The 18,489-nt window shown below is 40.2% G+C and overlaps 1 protein-coding gene across 7 annotated transcripts in view; it reads right to left on the bottom strand.

The window, feature by feature from the left end:
• SENP5 (SUMO specific peptidase 5) overlaps positions 1–18,489 on the bottom strand; it is a 49,780-nt gene that overhangs the window by 15,107 nt on the left and 16,184 nt on the right. For all 7 annotated transcript variants that reach the window (XM_020810559.3, XM_078389778.1, XM_020810556.3 and 4 more), the window contains 5 exons: positions 14,320–14,425; positions 14,021–14,168; positions 11,474–11,521; positions 11,003–11,080; positions 1,226–1,363 (listed from right to left, as the gene is read on the bottom strand). In XM_020810559.3, coding sequence (XP_020666218.3) covers positions 1,226–1,363; positions 11,003–11,080; positions 11,474–11,521; positions 14,021–14,168; positions 14,320–14,425 — 518 coding nt within the window. The remainder of the gene's footprint in view (positions 1–1,225; positions 1,364–11,002; positions 11,081–11,473; positions 11,522–14,020; positions 14,169–14,319; positions 14,426–18,489) is intronic.

Here is an 18,489-nt window from a genome sequence, read left to right on the forward strand (position 1 = left end):
TTACAGCAAGAAGCAGGATACTAAGTGCAATACAGAAAAGGGCACAAACTGTATGGTACCTATTTAGGCTAGATTTGGAAAGGCAGGAAAGGAATCATGGAGAGGGTTGGTGGGAGACAAAGAAAATTGTACTTCCAACTTAGAAGCAAAAAAGATGGGCCAGAACACAGACAATGCTTACTATACGGTACATTTTTTGTACACAATAATCTATAGGGATGAAAGAAAGATTACATTATGTAGAAATCTGGGGCATACCAAGTGTAATAAGAAAAGAAATCTGGTACAGATGAGGAAGTAGAAGCTCTTGTTTAGACAACTCCTGGGACAACAAAATTCAAACAGAAGGACAGCTCGCCCGGGATTCTAGAAATGAGAATGCCTTCATTGCTCATCCAAAAGACCAGCTTTGGAAAGAGCTAGGAAATAATTCATTACATTTAATTCATTCGCTTTGATTTATAATATAATGCAACAATTATTAGAATTATTTTAATTATGAAGTGGTAAAAATAACATTTTTCACAACCATTTATATTTTACATTAAATTGGTTTGCTTGCTTCAGGATAGTAATCCTGTCAAGAAGCATAGGTCATCGCTATTTTTAGTCAATTAATTGTTTTTTTAAAGAAATTAAATAAGCATGCTTACAAATATGCTACTAATGATATGCTGTTCACCATGGTAATGACAACCACATCATTGATCATTTAATTGCTGGCTGAAATCCTGTTGCACAGTTACACAGGTTTCAGGTGTGAATTGCCGTAAGTTAAGCAATCTCCGTAGACATCATCTGTTGCACACCAAGTTGTACAATTCAGTAAGCAAAAGATACTGTCTGTGGAATTTTTTTTTTAAGTTATAGCAACCTGCCTCTAAACGTTAAGCTATCTCCATAATGCACATAATGCTATGTGCAACAGGATTTGAGCCAATGTTTAATTTAATATTTTAGTATTAGTATAATAATTTGATTTAACCATTTAATGTTACCATGCAAGGATCAATGGTAGTGCTTCCAAGGTCTGGTTTAGTTTCCACAGCAACAATGCTGGAAGAGTTAATTCTCTCTTTTTAGCCAAAGCTGACCTTAGATTTATAGATTCAGAAAGAGCGACATATTACAAAAATGAAAGAAGTCCTAGGAAACGAGGGACTAAGTCTTGTTTCAGGAAACAGTGAAGCATACTATTAAAACAGCTGTAACCATTTGCTCTTACCTCAACACAGAATTTAAAATGAATGCCTTGAGAGTCATAAAATGAAATAATTCGGTTAGGGAGATTCACAGTAATTAGGGACCAGTGGACTTCCAGATGAATAGGAATTAATAAGAGAGTCTTTTTGAAGAGGTCCACCTGACAAAGAGAACAGAAAATCCATCACCAAAAGCAAGGAAAGTTACATGAAATTAAACAATATTCTCATAACTCCCAACACAGAAAAATTTCAGCTAATCCTTGGAAGAATGTCATTATATGGATGAAAAGGTTTTATCCTGTTTGATTTAAGCCAGCCTCCCACAAACTGCCTTCCAGATGTGCTGGACTGCCACAGGCCATGCTGTCTGGGAATAATGGGAATTGTAACCCAACACATCTGGAGGGCATCAAGCTGGGGAGAACAGATTTATACTCCCCTTTGGGAGCATGCAAATCATCCCTGCCAATTTCTCAGTGGCCACACTGCTCCTTGCCTTTTATCAAGAGTGGGAAACCTGTGCCACTCTGGATGATGTTAGACTCCACCAATTTCAGCCAACGTGACCAGTTATCAGGGAGAGCCAAATACAGTGGTGCCTCGCTTAGCGATGTTAATTGGTGCAGCAAAAATCGCTGCTAAGCAATTTCATCGCTAAGCGATTTTTAAAAAACCCATAGAAACGCATTAAAACGCGTTTAATACATTCCTATGGGCTTAAAAACTAACCTTATGCAAAAATCCTCCATTGCGGCGGCCATTTTCGGTGCCTCTAAAGCGAGGCAAAACAGCGGGTGGCCATTTTGTTTACCAGGCAACCATTTTGGAACCGCCGATCAGCTGGCCGGAAACGGGGGCTTTGCGGTGATCGCTTCCCTGCGATCATCGCAAAGCAAAATTTCCCCATAGGGACCATCGCAAAGCGATCGCTCTTGCGATGGCAAAAAGTCCATTGCAAAGCGATTTCATCGCTATATGGAGCGATCGCTATGCGAGGCATCACTGTACCTGGAAGGCCACTGTTTTCCTATTATTAACCTATATTAATTCACACAAGCTAATATTGTAGTATTCATGAACAGTGCTGAACATGTAGTCTTAGAAAGTACCTGTGAGTTGAATAGGCTTATTTTGTCCAACATAAAGTTACACAAAGGGTGTCACTCAAGAGTCACTGGATAGCTCAATGGTTTAGGTCTCTGGCTATGGAGCCAGAGGCTGGGAGTTCAACTCCCCACCCACCCCTATCTCACTAACAGGGGCTGGACTCACTGATCCAGAGGGTCCCTTCCTGCTCTGCAGTGCTAAGATTATTGTTATTTATTCTGCTCAGATCTGCAAGCCTTGTGTAATGAGCACAAATCAGATCTGGTACAAGGATACATGAGTGGCCCAGACTCTACCTTTTAAGGGTAAAGGTGGGGTAAAATATTTATATAAATAAAATAAAAATGGAAGCTTTTCCCAGCAGAAAAGCAAACAGGGAGGTTGTTGATATAAATAAATAAATAAATAAATAAATAAATAAATAAATAAATAAATAAATAAATAAATAAATAAATAAACAAACAAACAAACAAACAAACAAACAAACAAACAAACTTCCCCATTTTCTTTTCTGCTGGGAAAGGCTTCCATTTTTATTTTATTTATATAAATATTTTACCCCACCTTTCTCCTTAAAAGGACCCAAGGCAGCTTACATCATTAAAAAATATGAAAGCTAACAGTGAAAAGGGAGAAACAAATACCATACTAGAAAACATAAGCAACACCAAAACATCACCAAAAGTGCTACTCCTATATGTTCCCAGGAATAAAAGACAAAATTCTCCCAAAACATAGTGGGCTAATAACACTTCAATGGGACAACTCCAGTTGGGGCTAAGATTTTGATTGATGTTGTTTTAGTTAATCACTTTTTATATACCATTCTTTTGAATTTTTACTTAGTGAATTGCTCTGAAAAGTCTTCCTCTCAAAAGGGGGGTTCAATTTATTTTTCATAAATTCAGTAAATTATTTCTGAATTCTCTCTGTTAGAATGAAATTATCCTTTCCAGCCACAATCTCAAACATGCCTGTCCATTCTTCCATCTAGTTCCACCTTATGTAGGCCAAGCCTTAGATATTTACTACGGATTCTGTTTTCCCTCTCAGAAGCAGTTTATTTGACACCATTTGCTTATTTAAACAGAAGCTTCAATTTATTTTCAAAAAATAAACGGCTACTGCCCTAGATCTCTTCATGCTGAATTATTCAAAATCAATATTTTTTTTCTCCCTGACAGCATGCACCGAGATGGTGTTGGGTTTTAAGCACGGAATTAGCATTTCTAAAAGACAGTCCTCAACACACAAGCACATACGCCAGCACGACACAGTCAAACGCCAATGAAATGGCATCGTTCTGCCTCGAACCCGCTAGAGAAGACCTGGAAGACATATGGGGAAGGAAACAGCCCCAGGCAAGCGATGGGAACAGCAGCCTAATAGGCAGGACAAACATTTTTGCAATGAAGAACGGCATATGTTTAATATTTAATGCTGTGTGCTGAACTGCCATGGAATGTGGAGTAGATTTTATGGTCCAAATCATACAGGTTATTATTTTATTAAAAGGAACAATTATGCAAAACAAACAAAAAAGACCCCTTCTCAACAGCTACTGCCCTCCACATCTATTCATGCAGAATCATTACTTGCACACACACCAATAAAATGATCAAACCAGGTCAGCCTGGAAGCTGAGCACATCTGTGATATTCAGCCTTTTAAAATAAGTTTCTAGCTCTCCAGACAGCAGAGGGACCCCCAGGGAAAAGGTACGTAGAAAATGGAAAAGGTACATAGAAAATACTTTAGATTAGGCCCTAGTTCAGACCTTTTGAAAGCAGGCACTTCAGTCCACGTGCTTAGAAGAAGAAAAAGCCCCTCTGTTCACCAACATACATGGAGTAATTAAAAATAGGCATCCTTCAGTCTCGAGAGACTATGGTAATGTGCTCTGAATAAAGAACTTGGAACAGCATCTAGTGTGGCTGAGAAGGCCAATTCAGGAGTGACCATCCTGTCCACACTGAAGACAAATACAGTCTGTCCCCTGTCCAGCTACCTGATTTGGCTGGTTTCGGGTCTGCCTCTTTGCCTCGGCCTGCTGGACAAGGGTCTCTTCAGATTGGAAGAGGCCATGATGCACTGCCTGCCTCCAGGCTGAGCGCTCAGAGGTCAAGGTTTCCCATCTCTCGAGGTCCATTCCTAAGGCCTTCAGATCCCACTTGCAGATCTCCTTGTATCACAGCTGTGGTCTCCCTCTGGGGCGCTTTCCCTGCACTCATTCTCCATACAGGAGATCTTTTGGAATCCAAACGTCAGCCATTCTCACAACATGCCCAAGGCAACACAGACATCGCTGTTTCAGTAATGTATATATGCTAAAAATTCCAGCCTTTCTAGGAATACTCTATTTGGAACTTTGTCCTGCCAGGTGATACCAAAAATGTGTTGGAGACAACGCATATGGAAGATGTTCAACTTCCTCGCCTGCTGTGCACAAAGGGTCCAGGACTCACTGCAGTACAGCAGTGTGCTCAGGACAAATGCAGGAACGGGTGATATATATGCAATCTGCAAGATGCCAATTGGGGGGTGGCTGGTGTCTCTTCAGTGCCCTCTTAAGTCAGTGGTTTTGTATTTATCACCCATCTCTCTAAACAAAAGGCGTTCTGAGCCCACCACCTTTCCCCTCCTTCCACCTTCTTTTGAAATGCCAAGAGTTTCTATTTGGCTAGAGAAAACAAGTATAGTAGGGAGAAGCATGGGAAGCCTCCATTAGAGTTGGGATTAAAAATTTACTTAAACTACCAGGAACAGCCAATTTCAGCCAAATTAAAGCCAAATCAATAGTTTTTTAGTAGCCCAATAAAGGTATCACCTGTTCTGGCATTTTTATTTATTTTATTTTATTTTATTTGTATACCGCCCATCTGACTGCAAAGGCCACTCTGGGCAGTTTACAACAAAGTAAGACAATAACAATATTGAATAATAGCAACATAAACACCACAATAATACAAAAATAAACAATAAACATATATTAATCAATAAACTTTGAAAAAGCGGCAAAAAAGACATGTAATGAAAACATTCAAGATGGTGGGATAGTAACTAGAAAGAACTTTACATTCTGTTGCTGGGATATTTTGTAAGGCCTGCCTGAATGTGAGCCTGGAGGCAAGTTGGGGTCACCACTTGGCAGCAATGGAGAAAGTCACAGGATCAAGACAATGGCAGAACTAGACCTAGAAGACTGTAGTCAGCCATTGAACAAGGATTTCACTGCAAGATGAAGTCATACACTAAGGACACAATCCTGCTTTTTTGCATATGCACACAGGAGAAATCATGAAGCGGCACCAGCTAATCAAGGCTAACTGCAGTTAATTGCTGAGGTGGTTCATAAGTGACCGACGGGAGACCGACACCTTGCCAATTAGCAACTGTAGCTTCCTTCCCCAATTCTTCGTGTGCATGTGTAAAAGAAACCAATAAAAATTCTGCCTAGTGACAAGTGCAGGGGTACCATGGAGACCAGTGTCTCTGTGTTTCTTCCTTTCCCCCATATAGCAATACTCCGTGAGATGATATCACCGTGGTATTAGAGAGCAATACAATGCGCATGTTCATGCCAGCATAATGTAAAACTATGGCAGCATAAATGTGCCAAATGTCATGCCCAGCGACAAGGAACTGCTCTATGGAACTGTGCCATCCATCGATCAGCAGTACAGCAGACTGGACAAAGAGCTTCGGAGACAGCACTTCTATCTTGGTGCTGGAACCACCACCATACATGCAACCTTGAGTTGTGTGCATGTAATTGCGCAACGAAATTTTGGCCAGTGACACGGCGCTGCATTTCCTTTCTCGTAGGCACATTACCCGCTTAATTTTATAGAACAGAAGAACAAACAAGGCTCATGTTTTCAGCAGCATTCCAATCCTATTTGGCAATATTCTCAGTGCAGTGAAACACTTTGCAGCTTTTTCTTTTATGGGCACAGTGGTAGCAGAGAACTTAGTTCAATTGAAAAAAACAGACGTCCCTCTCTACTGTCCATAGTAAGAGCGCTAGTCCCACTGTGGAGGAGGGAAGAGGAGCAAGCCCTCATCCAAACCAGCCATTTACCAGTGACTGAAATTATCAGTCTCATATGTAATTACAGCCTTAAGCTAAATTATCCAGCCCTTGCAGGAAGGAATGGGTTATATCTGGCGTTTTTCAAAATGCTCCAAAATCATTACTGTTGCAGTCTTTACAACGATGTTGTACGGTAGGTCCCTGTGACCTCCTCAATGCAGATGTGATACCTAGGCTGAAAAGACAGAAGCCATGGCAGAGATTAAACTGGGGCTAAAGGCTTCCTGGTTTGTAGCTCAAATCTCAGCCATTCCTTTGAAATCATACAGTGAGAATGAACTGTCTTTTGCAGAAGAAGTGAGAGTAACTTTATAAGAAGAGTAAAATCAGATGCTCTTATCTTAGGGTAGGAGAGGAAAGCACATGCCACCCTGAAAGTTTAATTAAAATCCAGTCGGGTGAGACAGGCATTTGCAGCTGAACTCCAAATGCTACATACAAAGCATGAAGAAAACAAAGCAGAGTTCTCCTGTGCAACCCAAGTAACAAAATCCAATTTCGTTTCCCATTCCAAAGAGCAGAACGGGTACATTTCAATTTATGAAGCCCTGTTTAAAATGCACATTAACAAAAGAAGACTGACTCTTTATCTTCAAAAGAATTTGAAGAGGGACCGGCCCACACAAGCTACCAAACAACATCCCATTTGCACAGAAGCAAGAGATGCTACAGGAAGTGCAGCGACAAATGTCGGAAGCACAGTTGTGAGAGCGCTGAAGAGCTTGCCGGTTTCAAGGTGACTGAAATAACTCATTTAGGTCAAACAGAAAAGTCAGATTTACATCACTGGTTTCAAATCATGTTTCCCAAGGATACTACAGTGGGGTCTCGACTTACGAATGGCTCGACATACGAACGTTTCGACTTACGAACCACTCTCATAGGAATATATGGACTCGACTTACGAACTTAGATTTGAGTTACGAACTCTTTTTTTTTCCTTTTTTTAAAGCTAAGTCATCTTAGGTTAAAAGGAAAAAAGAAAAAAATTATCCCCCTCTAGTGGCAGAAGGCGGAATAGCAGCTTCCCATTAGTTTCTATGGACGAAAAGAGCAGATTAAATGGTTTTCAATGCATTCCTATGGGAAATGCAGATTCGACTTAAGAACTTTTCGACCTGAGAACTGCCTTCCAATACAGATTAAGTTCTTAAGTCGAGACCCCACTGTATATGTAAGTCCTAAACAATGACTCTAATCCTCATCATCTTCGAATTGTGGAGCTAGAAGGGACCCTATTGATCATGAAGTCCAGTTCCTGTGAAAGAGGCACAATGGGGAACTGAACTCCCAACTTCTGGCTCTGCAGCCAGAGACCTAAACAAATATGACCACTAAATTATGTTAACTTAAAACTAGGACATTACTCATATCCTTCCACTGTTAGAAATAGGTTCTGCTGCACGATACTCAGTTTTGCAGACCTTCCTCTTTATAAACTCTTGACCACTTATTACAAATGCCTTTAAAATATCCCCATGAGAAAGGCTTCTTACAACCATGACAGGTGAGACGCTTAAATGAAAATATATGAACCTGTACATAGGACAATTGTGACTTGCCTTTTAAAATTATTTTTAGTTAGTTCTATGTTGCTTTTTGTGTATGCAGATTAATGGTTCTTTTTGGTTTTTGGCACAGTCATTATATCCAGTGTTTTTTAAAGTGTAGTCTGTTTATTGTGTTGTGAACTTCCCAGAGTGGTCTTGGTAGCCAGATGGGCAGTACGTACGTACGGAAGGAAGGAAGGAAGGAAGGAGGGAAGGAAGGAAGGAAGGAAGGGAGGGAGGGAGGGAGGGAGGAAGGAAGGAAAGGAGGAAGGGAGGGAGGGAGAGAGGAAATATATTTCTACAATTTTTTCTTTTAAAAGTTTTAATATTTTCAGACAATGGATAACTGAATCATAAGATACTGATGCCATGGATAAGGGGCACCACTGTATTTAAACTGCATCTTAGCCTCTCTCTCCACTCCAACCTGTTGGAAAGCAAAGGCTACTTCAGCATTCAGATCAGGCTAAAATAAAATAAAGACAAAAATATTATGGCACCTTAAAGAGTAACTACTATATGTGATGTTTTGTGGATCAAGTCCACTTCCTCAGACCTCAGAATGACTCTATGGCTGTCACATTTGTACAAGGTCCCATGACCAGAAAATGTACAAAGCGAAAATGGTTCATTAATAATGAAATTGGCTATCAAGCTGTGAACAATGTCAGCGGCACAGACTAACACAGCAGCTTCTTCAAAAACTTAGCATTCAAGTAACTTCAATATCTAAAAAGCTACATGGCGCCCTGAATCCAAAAAGCTTCTCTTCCTAACTCCATGTTTAATTCATAGCTGCTTTGTTTTGTCTGCAAAAAAATCCGAACAGCTGAAACTGTACTGCCTTGGGTGACTGGCTTCACTGTTGTTCTGAGCTTGCTACATCCTGTCTTCTTACACCTCTATATGCACATCCAGATTTTAAACAGTCAAATCAAATGTTCAACTTGCCCAGATATTTTTCCGCCTTATGATATTTAACGAGCCTGCTAGGGACGCAGGTACATCCTGTATTTTCTCTTTAAAAGGATCCAGTGGGTGGGTTCACACTGTGCTAACAGCTATTACCATTTGCTGTATCTGGAAACCTTAAAAAGATGTTTCTCCTAAATCACGTAACGCTGCTGCATGTTTTCTTTTGTGGTGTTCAACATCACTCAAGATTACTGAGTCACTAACTGATTGATTGATTGATTGACTGATTTGATTATTATCCTGCCTTTCTCCCTTAGCAGCGACCCAAAGGCACACACAAAAAACTTCAAAACCAACAATTAAAGTAAACCGATTAAGACTTAAAATTACAATGTATACATATTTGAAACATTATTTTAAAAAGTCTGTTCCAAATTTTTAATTTCTAAAAGATCTCAAATGCCTCCTCGCTCCCCAACAGCCTCTCTAAAGAGGAACGTCTTCAGCAGACAGCAGAAGGAAAGAAGAGAAAGGGAGGACCATACTTTCCAAAGAAGGGAGGGAATTCCATAATCCGGGCACAGCCCAGAAAAAGTCCTTGAGAGTCATGTTTGTGAGAGAGGTCGGGCTGAGAGAAGACACTCCTCTGAGGATCTGATCTAATCTAATCTAATCTAATCTAATCTAATCTAATCTAATCTATCTATCTATCTAATCTATCTATCTATCTAATCTACCTATCTAATCTACCTACCTACCTACCTATCTATCTGGCTTTGATACCACCCATCTACTCTGGGCGATTTACAGTCCAAAAAGCAATACAATTAAAAACATCAGTAAAAAGACTAAAACACGCAACTATAGCCCAAGATGGAAAAAACCAGGGGAAAAATATAAGTAATGTCAGAAGGGAAGGCCTGCCTGAAGAGCCAGGTCTTCAGTTTACTCTTAAAAACTCCCAGCGAGGGAGCCAGACAGATCCCAGGAGGGAGGATGTTCCAAAGGCCAGGGGCCACCGCCAGGAAGGCCCGGTTTCTAGATTTTTCCTTTCGGACCTCTCTCGGAGATAAGCCCCTCAGCCGCCCAGCCTGACTAGAATGAGTGATACGGGTAGAACTAGGTGGAAGAAGGAGCTCTGACAGGTATTGAGGTCCTAAATCTTAATACATGTATAGGGAGATATGGTCTTTCAGACTGCCTGGACCTAGTCCATAAAAAGCTTCAAAGATCAGCACTTTGAATAAGGTCCGGAAATGAACCAGCAACCAAAGAAGTTGTAACCAGGGCGGGGGGGGAGGTGGAGGGATGTCACACAATCATGGTAACAAGCCCTTCCTTGTCAACAGTCTTGCTGCAGCATTTTGCACTTCCTGGTATCCAAACCATCTTCAGAGACACTTTACACACACGTCTAGCACAGATGTGTCTTGCCCACCCCTGCTCACCTCTGTATGTTTTGTAACAATGCAAGTCAAAAACCAAGAATGTAAATGATGAATGGACACAAACCAGTAGATTTAATAGCTTCTTGTATACATCGGTCCCTCCAACCCCCCAGTGGCAACTCCTACCTTGGGGTGGGGGAAGGAAGGAAAGACAAAAAAAAAAAGAGGTCCCTAATTAGACTTTCAAACCCTAGCTCTTTAATTAAAGCTGCGAGTGAAAAAATCTGGAATCCTCCAGCTTCATTTTAATAGAAGTCTATAAATGTCTCAAATTTCCTCCCACACATGGAATGCAGAATTCACTTTACTTGCTACTGATAGAGGCAGTGTTCAACTTTCTGAAAAAGGGGACAGAGACTAACTTGAGGCATGAATGCAAATGTACACAGGGATGCTCATCACAAGGCAGAAACTTTGGAACAAATCTTACATAAAAGCAAGATTTTTTTAAAATGACAAAACGGCAATGATGATCTGTCAGGGAAATAAGGGGTTCAAGTTCTCCGTCAATAACCTCTCAGCATCTCCGTCACCACGTTGTCAGAGAAGCAACCTGACATTCCGATATATCTCATGCAAGAACGAACCCATTTAAGAGCTTGCTTTATTAATAAAGATGTATTGCTTTCAAATTCATTCTTAAAATGGTTCAACATTTCTCACATTCAGAACACAGAAGCCTACCTTTTTAGTCCATCGTTTTACCCCGTTGTATCCTTTGGTTACCAGCTGTCTGTGAAAAAAGCTGTTGAAGAAATGAACCTATAAAGACAAGGCGATCAATGACTCAACTGATCAAACACAATTAGAGCCTTCATGACTTCAAAAAGAGGTCCTGGCTTAAGACAAGCCAGAATCTGTACAACAAAGCTGGGACACAAAGGAGCAGCAAAAAGCTCTGATTTATGACGCCAGAGCGAACATCTGAAAACAGACTGTCCACCTACTGGCATAGAGTTTGTAGGCAGTTAGAAACAAGCTGTAAGAAAAAGCAAGGTAAGAGTCTACTATCTGACTATATCCATCCCCAGGGAACAAATGCCTTCTCTGTAACCATTCTTCCACTGGATGATTGGACATATTTTTAATGCCACCACTTTTGCCATCCTGCTTACCTACTTCTGCAAAGTATAAGACAAAATGAAGGAAGCTCACCTTGTCAGGTACTGCATCCATTATTAGTTCACCATACATATTGATAATCTGAAAGAGTTCAACAAGTAAGCTGCTTTAGGGAGGAACAAACACACAGCCACACAACAGTGAATTACTCTTCCATGTATCCAAGTATCATTTTGAGCAAATACAAGGATAGACCTCCCTATGTATATTCTGTACTAGAACAAGACAGCTCAAAGTGCTATGCTAAAGCAAGCTTTATTCTCAAAGTAAAGCAAGAGAGAACAGTGCCACAGTTTTTCTCTTGACATCATCTGATCTGATTTTCTCATATGCAGAGAGGGGTTAGTAGCAAAGAGGGGCAAGAGGTTCTGCTGGGTACCGAAACCCTCAGCCCTCATGTCGCTGGAGATGTACACACCAAGAAAAATTTCTGGGAAGGCCACACTGCACATTATTCCACAGAGTGTGCACAAATGCACGTACACGCCACTCAGCAACACAACGAAGGCATAACCTCTGTTTGTGCCACCTTGAGCTTCAGAGAAGAAGGTCATCTTACAAAAGTAGTAAAATATAGCTGGTTGACAAGACATGGGCAGAAATCCTCTTGGGTAACGTCCACCTGCCCAATGGCGATGATGCCATCTGCAGCCACAGACTGCTTCTGATTAAAGGCTTCCCTTTGCAATTTCGAGATGCAAGCAACTTCACTGCATTACGTGCAAGCTGTGCATACCTAAAAATCACAAAAGGAAACCTTTAATCAGCAGCAATCTGCGGCTACCAATGACATCATTCCAGTGAAGCTGCACAACAGGATTTTAGAGCCGTGGACTTCTCAAACGGACACACAGACTGAGCTCGATCGAACTTAAGAACAGAGAACAGGAGATCAGTGAACCAGGATGACTTCCTTACCGAAAACAGATGTGAAACTTAACCTATGCATCTGCACCTGAGAATATACAGAGGTTTCTGACCTAGAGCTACACAGATATCAAACAGAGCAGCATCCTTTTGTCAATTTAACACAGTAACTTTAACATGTTACTTACCAGCCTGCTGCAAAACCTTCTCATTATGAAGCAAAAATCATTTTCACAACTTGAAAAGAGGTTGCAATCTTATAGTATATACACAGCTCCATAAATAATCAAAGCCGTTGCTGTCACTAAGATTTAGACTTGCTGCCAAAAACGAGGATGTAAATATTTTTTTTTCCTACACAAAATACAGCAAGTTCCAAGCTCACATCTTTAAGAGAATTTTCACTTCACATTTTAGGCAGTGATGCAGATCCTCACTTATTGTCACAGGCATGTATGAAAAAGAGGTTGTCATGGATATTTACTTTAGAGTTTTGTCTTATTTTATTGTTGCAACTGCCTGTCTCTGTTTTTTCTTTCTTTCTCATTCCACTCAAGCAGAATACGATGATTTAAAAACATGGACTGACACAAACCTAGATTAGACGTCAGTTCTACCTCTTTGTTTGTCAACCAATCCAAGATCTGGTTTGATACAAAACAAACCATCTTCTTATACCACGATGCCCAGCCAAAAATAAGTAAGTCACCAATGCAATGGGGGGGGGGGAAGCTATTACCCAGCTTTTAGATCAAATTTATGACAGATTATGGGAGAGTTCCAATTTGTTTTTGGTTTAAAAGAGCCATCAAGCTGCTAGTCCCCAGTGTTCCAAATTACTCTCAACACTGAGAATCAAGAGCAAAAGGCTAGGAAAATATTACACAATTAAGAATTAGAACTGTACTGATCTCAAATGCACACTTTAAAGATGAAATAAAACACATCTGTGTACCACGGAAGTAAAACACATTAAAGTGCACCTTGTACAATTATGATTTAACAAAGAAAATGTATAGACATACAAAGATAGCTATGAAATATTAAGAAGTATATGTTGCACGTATGTGGCTCTGCCCCATGTAGCTTGGGGAGTGTTTGCATATTTCTGTTCAAGTAAAGTACACTAGATATTGCTGGACAGCAACTTACAATGTTCCTCACCCTTATTTATACTAGACACAGAGCAGAAGTACACACAAGATGTAGTGGCTAACCTTCATGCTCCAGGACTCCATCAGGGAGGCACAAGATTCCCGAAACAAAAGCCAAGATAACTAGAAGCTTGCTGTGGCTTTTTGGGGAGAAACAACTTTGCAGGAGGCAAACCAAAGGGTCTGCACCTTTTTTAAAAGCAAAAACACCAAGCCAGAAAGCTTCCAAGAGCAGAAATGGCCATTTTTCATCACCGAAAAGTGCCTCCTACACAGTGATTTTTATTCAGATGAATAGCTTATCAGCAATTATTTACATCTGGAAAATGTTAACATGACAAAATGTTTTCTATCTTCCTTTATACGAGAATGCCCTAAGTGACGGGTGGGGTGCAAACTACAATTATTACTTCCAACCCCTTTACTACCAACACATCTAGGAAAAAACAAACCTGCTCTGTGTTTTCTTGACAACAGAAAAATTATACTGCAGAATACCATTTTAACACACAGGTCTTTGCTTTTTAAAAAGAAAACAGAATCTCAAGATTGTTCTCACCTGGTCATTCAGCCAATTCTGACCATCCAGAGTTGTTAGATCATCCATATCCAGCATGTGCTTATTATAGAAGACCCGGAAGTTACAAGTGGAAGTTTTGGGATGCCTCGTCTGATACTTCATGATTTCCTTAGTGATGAATGGCTTTCTGGAACAGCATTAAAGCAGCCAAGAAAGAGGCAGACAAAACATTAGTTATCCAAGCATATTTAAGATGCAGCTGTGAAAAGAAGCAGGCAGCAAATGGAATATGGAGTATGCAAGAGCAGAGCTTAGAAGTTGTCAAGGAAGTTACTAACCTATGGGAAAAATCTTCATTAAAGACTTCTTTTAATCTTCCCATAACATCCTTTTCACAGAGTGGAACTAAGCTGCCATATTTCTTCATTACTTCATCTAGGAATCCTTCAACAACAAAATGATTTTTGTAAAAAATAAATTAAATGCAGGCCTGTGTAACAGAATATCAGTTCCACAGGAAGTAGCTGATATTTGAATAGATGAGGTTTTATAACCTACTTTCAAGTCAAGAAGAGAACAGCAAAAAATTAACAGAAAGGTTAACTGAGGAGCAAGGTTCACATACAAAGTTAATAAGGGAAGTGCCATCATAGTACTGGACTCAAAGCTGAGTTCAAAGGAGCTCAGGCACAGACGTTGATGCTCTTGAGCCATGCAATGTCTTTACTGTCTTTAGAGTAAAGACTTAAGAGTGTACTTAAATGAGGGACTAACATCCATTCTTGCTATCTTGAGAAATCTAGAAGCATACAAGAGGAATCTGTAGGTCTCCCGAGCGTGGGTAAAAGGGTAACAAGAATCCTAAAAAGTTGAACATGTCATCCAAAAGAAAATGAAAGAAACCTCTTTTGACAACATACAGTGATGTCTCGCAAGACGAAATTAATTCGTTCCACGAGTCATGTCGGATTGCAAAATTTTCGCCTTGCGAAGCACGGTACTAACGGTTGTGCAATTTAAAACAAACCCCAAAGGGGGGGGGGAATCATCTTGCAAAGCACAGCCATAGAAAAATTCGTCTTGCAAGTCACAAAAAAAAATCGCAAAATGCTTTCGTCTTGCAAGTTTTTCATTGCATGAGGCATTCATCTTGCGAGGCATCACTGTATTACAGGCCCTATGTAGATGTGTGGTGTTCTACAACCTGTGCTGCAGTGGTTGATAAATTGTTTTGCTAATTAGCTGTGAAGCACTTCCTGGCAAATGTCGGCAATTCTGGCATGTCATCATTTGTATGGTCTGAGAGAGACATACACCCCTAACATATGGAGAAAAGTACAGTATGGTTCCATTTGCATGCTACTACACTGAATGAAGTGGACAAGGAATTAACAGTAAACACAAATAGGCAGATGTTTTAGATGATTGCAACCTGTTTCCATTCCTCCAAAATATCTTATTTTGAAAGTATAATTGGGAATAATTGCAAGCTGGGAAGGAGATCCATATAGAAAAAAATTCAATACAGAACTATGCCATTTAACAGCCTTACATATTACTTCTGACAGGTGCTGCACTGGTCCAATTGCTTTGCCTCCAACTCTGTTTGACATTCAAAGAAAACCATGGAAATGTACACCAAGTCTAGGAGACACTGCTGACTCTTAAAGCCACTGTATATGCCAATTATATATCAATTAACTGGTTTCTACCACTTTTACAATCATCACTTACACCTGGGTGTAGTATGAAATGCTACATGCAGGTTGGCATATAACATCCGGCATTCTATATAATATCCATCAGCTTATTCAGTGCTAGCAAACCCTCCAAAGCTAGTAATTCTTAGCTGACTAGTAGCAGCCATATAGTCACCTATGGACACTAAGGATTTTGAACCATGCGTGAGCTAAACATGTTTTAGCTCACTAAGCATGTCTGCAGCATGAATGTAACCCATGATCAGACCTGGAAACATCCCTTATGGATGGACAGATCCATTAATTTAAATCTATCTCAGTTTCCAAATTTACATGCATGATTCATTCAATTTCCAAATCGTCTACAATTTTTTTCTAACACTGCATGAAAACTGGTATTCTACCTGTGCATTTTCTCCATGATATACATTCTACATGCAATTAAACAGGGCAATTTTTGGCACTCTTTTTACCAACCCAGGTTTGTGCATACACTTTTTCCCAATTCATATATTGTGCATGTGTACTGTTCAACCGAAGCACTGAATTGCAAAATTCAGGTCAGGATCTTATGCTATAAAATGACAGGACAGGAGAGACAAGGTCAAAGTTTTAAGATCCACCCCTTCACCTTAGGGCAGGAGGTGGGCAAAGTCCAGACCTCCTGATACAAGTCAGTACACCCAATGGAGAGGAATGTTGGGAGTTACCAGTATCTGGAGGATTGCATTTTGCCCACACGGACCTACATAAAGTGGCAAACATGCTTTGTGGGATGAAAGGAAATTCCAAAGGAACAAACAGTAAGCAGACAAGTGACACTAAACTCTTCAACTCTACTTCTCTGCAAGATCTCCCCCCTCCATCTGCTAGGAGAAACTGTAATCTAAATTCCTACATTTGCCTCTGTTATTCAGTGCTTTGTTGTTGTTGTTTAGTCATTAAGTCGTGTCCGACTCTTCTTGACTCCATGGACCAGAGCACTCCAGGCCCTCCTGTCTTCCATTGCCTTCCAGAGTTGGGTCAAAGTCATGTTGGTCGCTTCGGTGACATCCAGTGCTTACACTAATGCTATATATCAAAACTGTTTCCCCAACAATCTGTGTTATACCAGGACTTTCCATAGTAAATGTGTTCATATGTAGAAGTATATTGTGTCTCCCTGCATCTCAGAAAATCCATGTTACATCCTTACTGGAAAGCTGAACCACTTAGGTTTTTCAACATACAGAAATTCATGCATATGCTACACCAGTGCTTTTGAAAGCAATCACACTAGCTGAAATCTTGTTGTTTAATGTCGTAATTCACACTAGAGTAGGCCCTATGAATCAATTTGGTGAGTCAAACTCTCTCAAAGTTCACTGATTCAAATGGCCATACTCTGGTTGCAACTCCTTGTATTAAAGTAAGTTGCAACTAGAGGAGGACCATTTCAATCAACAGAACACATGAAGTTGATGCACGAAATCAACAGATTCAACAGGCCAAATCTAGTGCAACTTAATACACTAAGCAACAGAATGATAGCCATTAATTGCTTCCCATAACAGTACTGAATATTTTTAGTTTTAAGGTGCATTTCAGAGCTGACCTACTGAGGAAACAGCAGTAAAAGTAATGTTGATTACATTTACACCACATTGATTAACACATTATGTTTTAGAGGAGCTGCTGAATTTAGAAAGAACAGTCACATTTCTCCAGTGAGGAAATGATCTGGGATAACAGAAGCCTCTGCAGATCATTCAAAGTTACACAGGAGTCCAGGTGGCCTTTTGTCACAAAATAATACTCACACAACATAGCAACCTGCTACACATACAGAGGAATGGTAATCAAATGGTAAAGCATCCAAACGACACACCCACTCTGATAGATCTACTATCTTGTACATGTGCTCCCTGGAATTCCCTAAGTGCAAAAGGTTACAGCAGAATTATCTCAGTTATATGGAGGCATTCTTGATCACATGCTATTTTTGATCAAATGCATGTCAGCTGTATCATCACATTTCCAAAGATTCAAAACGGGAAATGTCACTCCTTCATAACCCATACACAGCATACAACCACCATCTTATTGCAGAATAGTAGCATTAAATCAAACTGGCCTTCTGTCGCTAGTGCAACCCAGCTATATGGGGTTACATCTCCTTTTTTCCTGGCCAGTTCTGCATGCTGTGTGTGACAAAAGCAATGTTAGACCCTGAATTCCTGAAACATCCCAGTGTTTCCCATTCTTGAGGCTCTAAATGTTCCTGGACTAAAGCTCCCAAAAGTCTTCATCTCCAGCTGGGGTGGCCAGGATTTCTGGAAGCTATAGCCTGATAACATATGGGGAAAAACACACACAAAAAAAGGTTTTAAAGAATGAACTGCCTTTTGATTTTATTCTCAGTCCTTATAACTTCCAGTTTCTGTTCCTTTTTCTCCACACTGACCTCACCAAATGAAATACCTGCACTGCTGTGTTTTTCAACCCATTCTGCACTACCAGAGGCCAGCGTCCACAACCTTTTAGCTGATGAGCCAAAGACATATCAGCACTCATATAGTACGGTCTGAAAGAGTACTAGCTCGTCAGGCAGTCTAGCAAAAGCATGAACAGTATTATACTACTGGTGGGCTGCAAGATGTAGCTTGGCACTTGAGATGTTCTACAGGCCACCTAGAGCAAAAGACAAGAGGCTGTGTGTAACATCCCAATTTCTGTACGTACACACAATTTCAGCAGATAACACCCCCAATGTCACCCTGTACAAAAACAGGAAAGAGTACAATAGTTGTTGTGACTAAGACTGAATGC

Source organism: Pogona vitticeps, chromosome 3, assembly GCF_051106095.1.
Source record: "Pogona vitticeps strain Pit_001003342236 chromosome 3, PviZW2.1, whole genome shotgun sequence".
NCBI classification, from domain to species: Eukaryota; Metazoa; Chordata; class Lepidosauria; order Squamata; family Agamidae; genus Pogona; species Pogona vitticeps.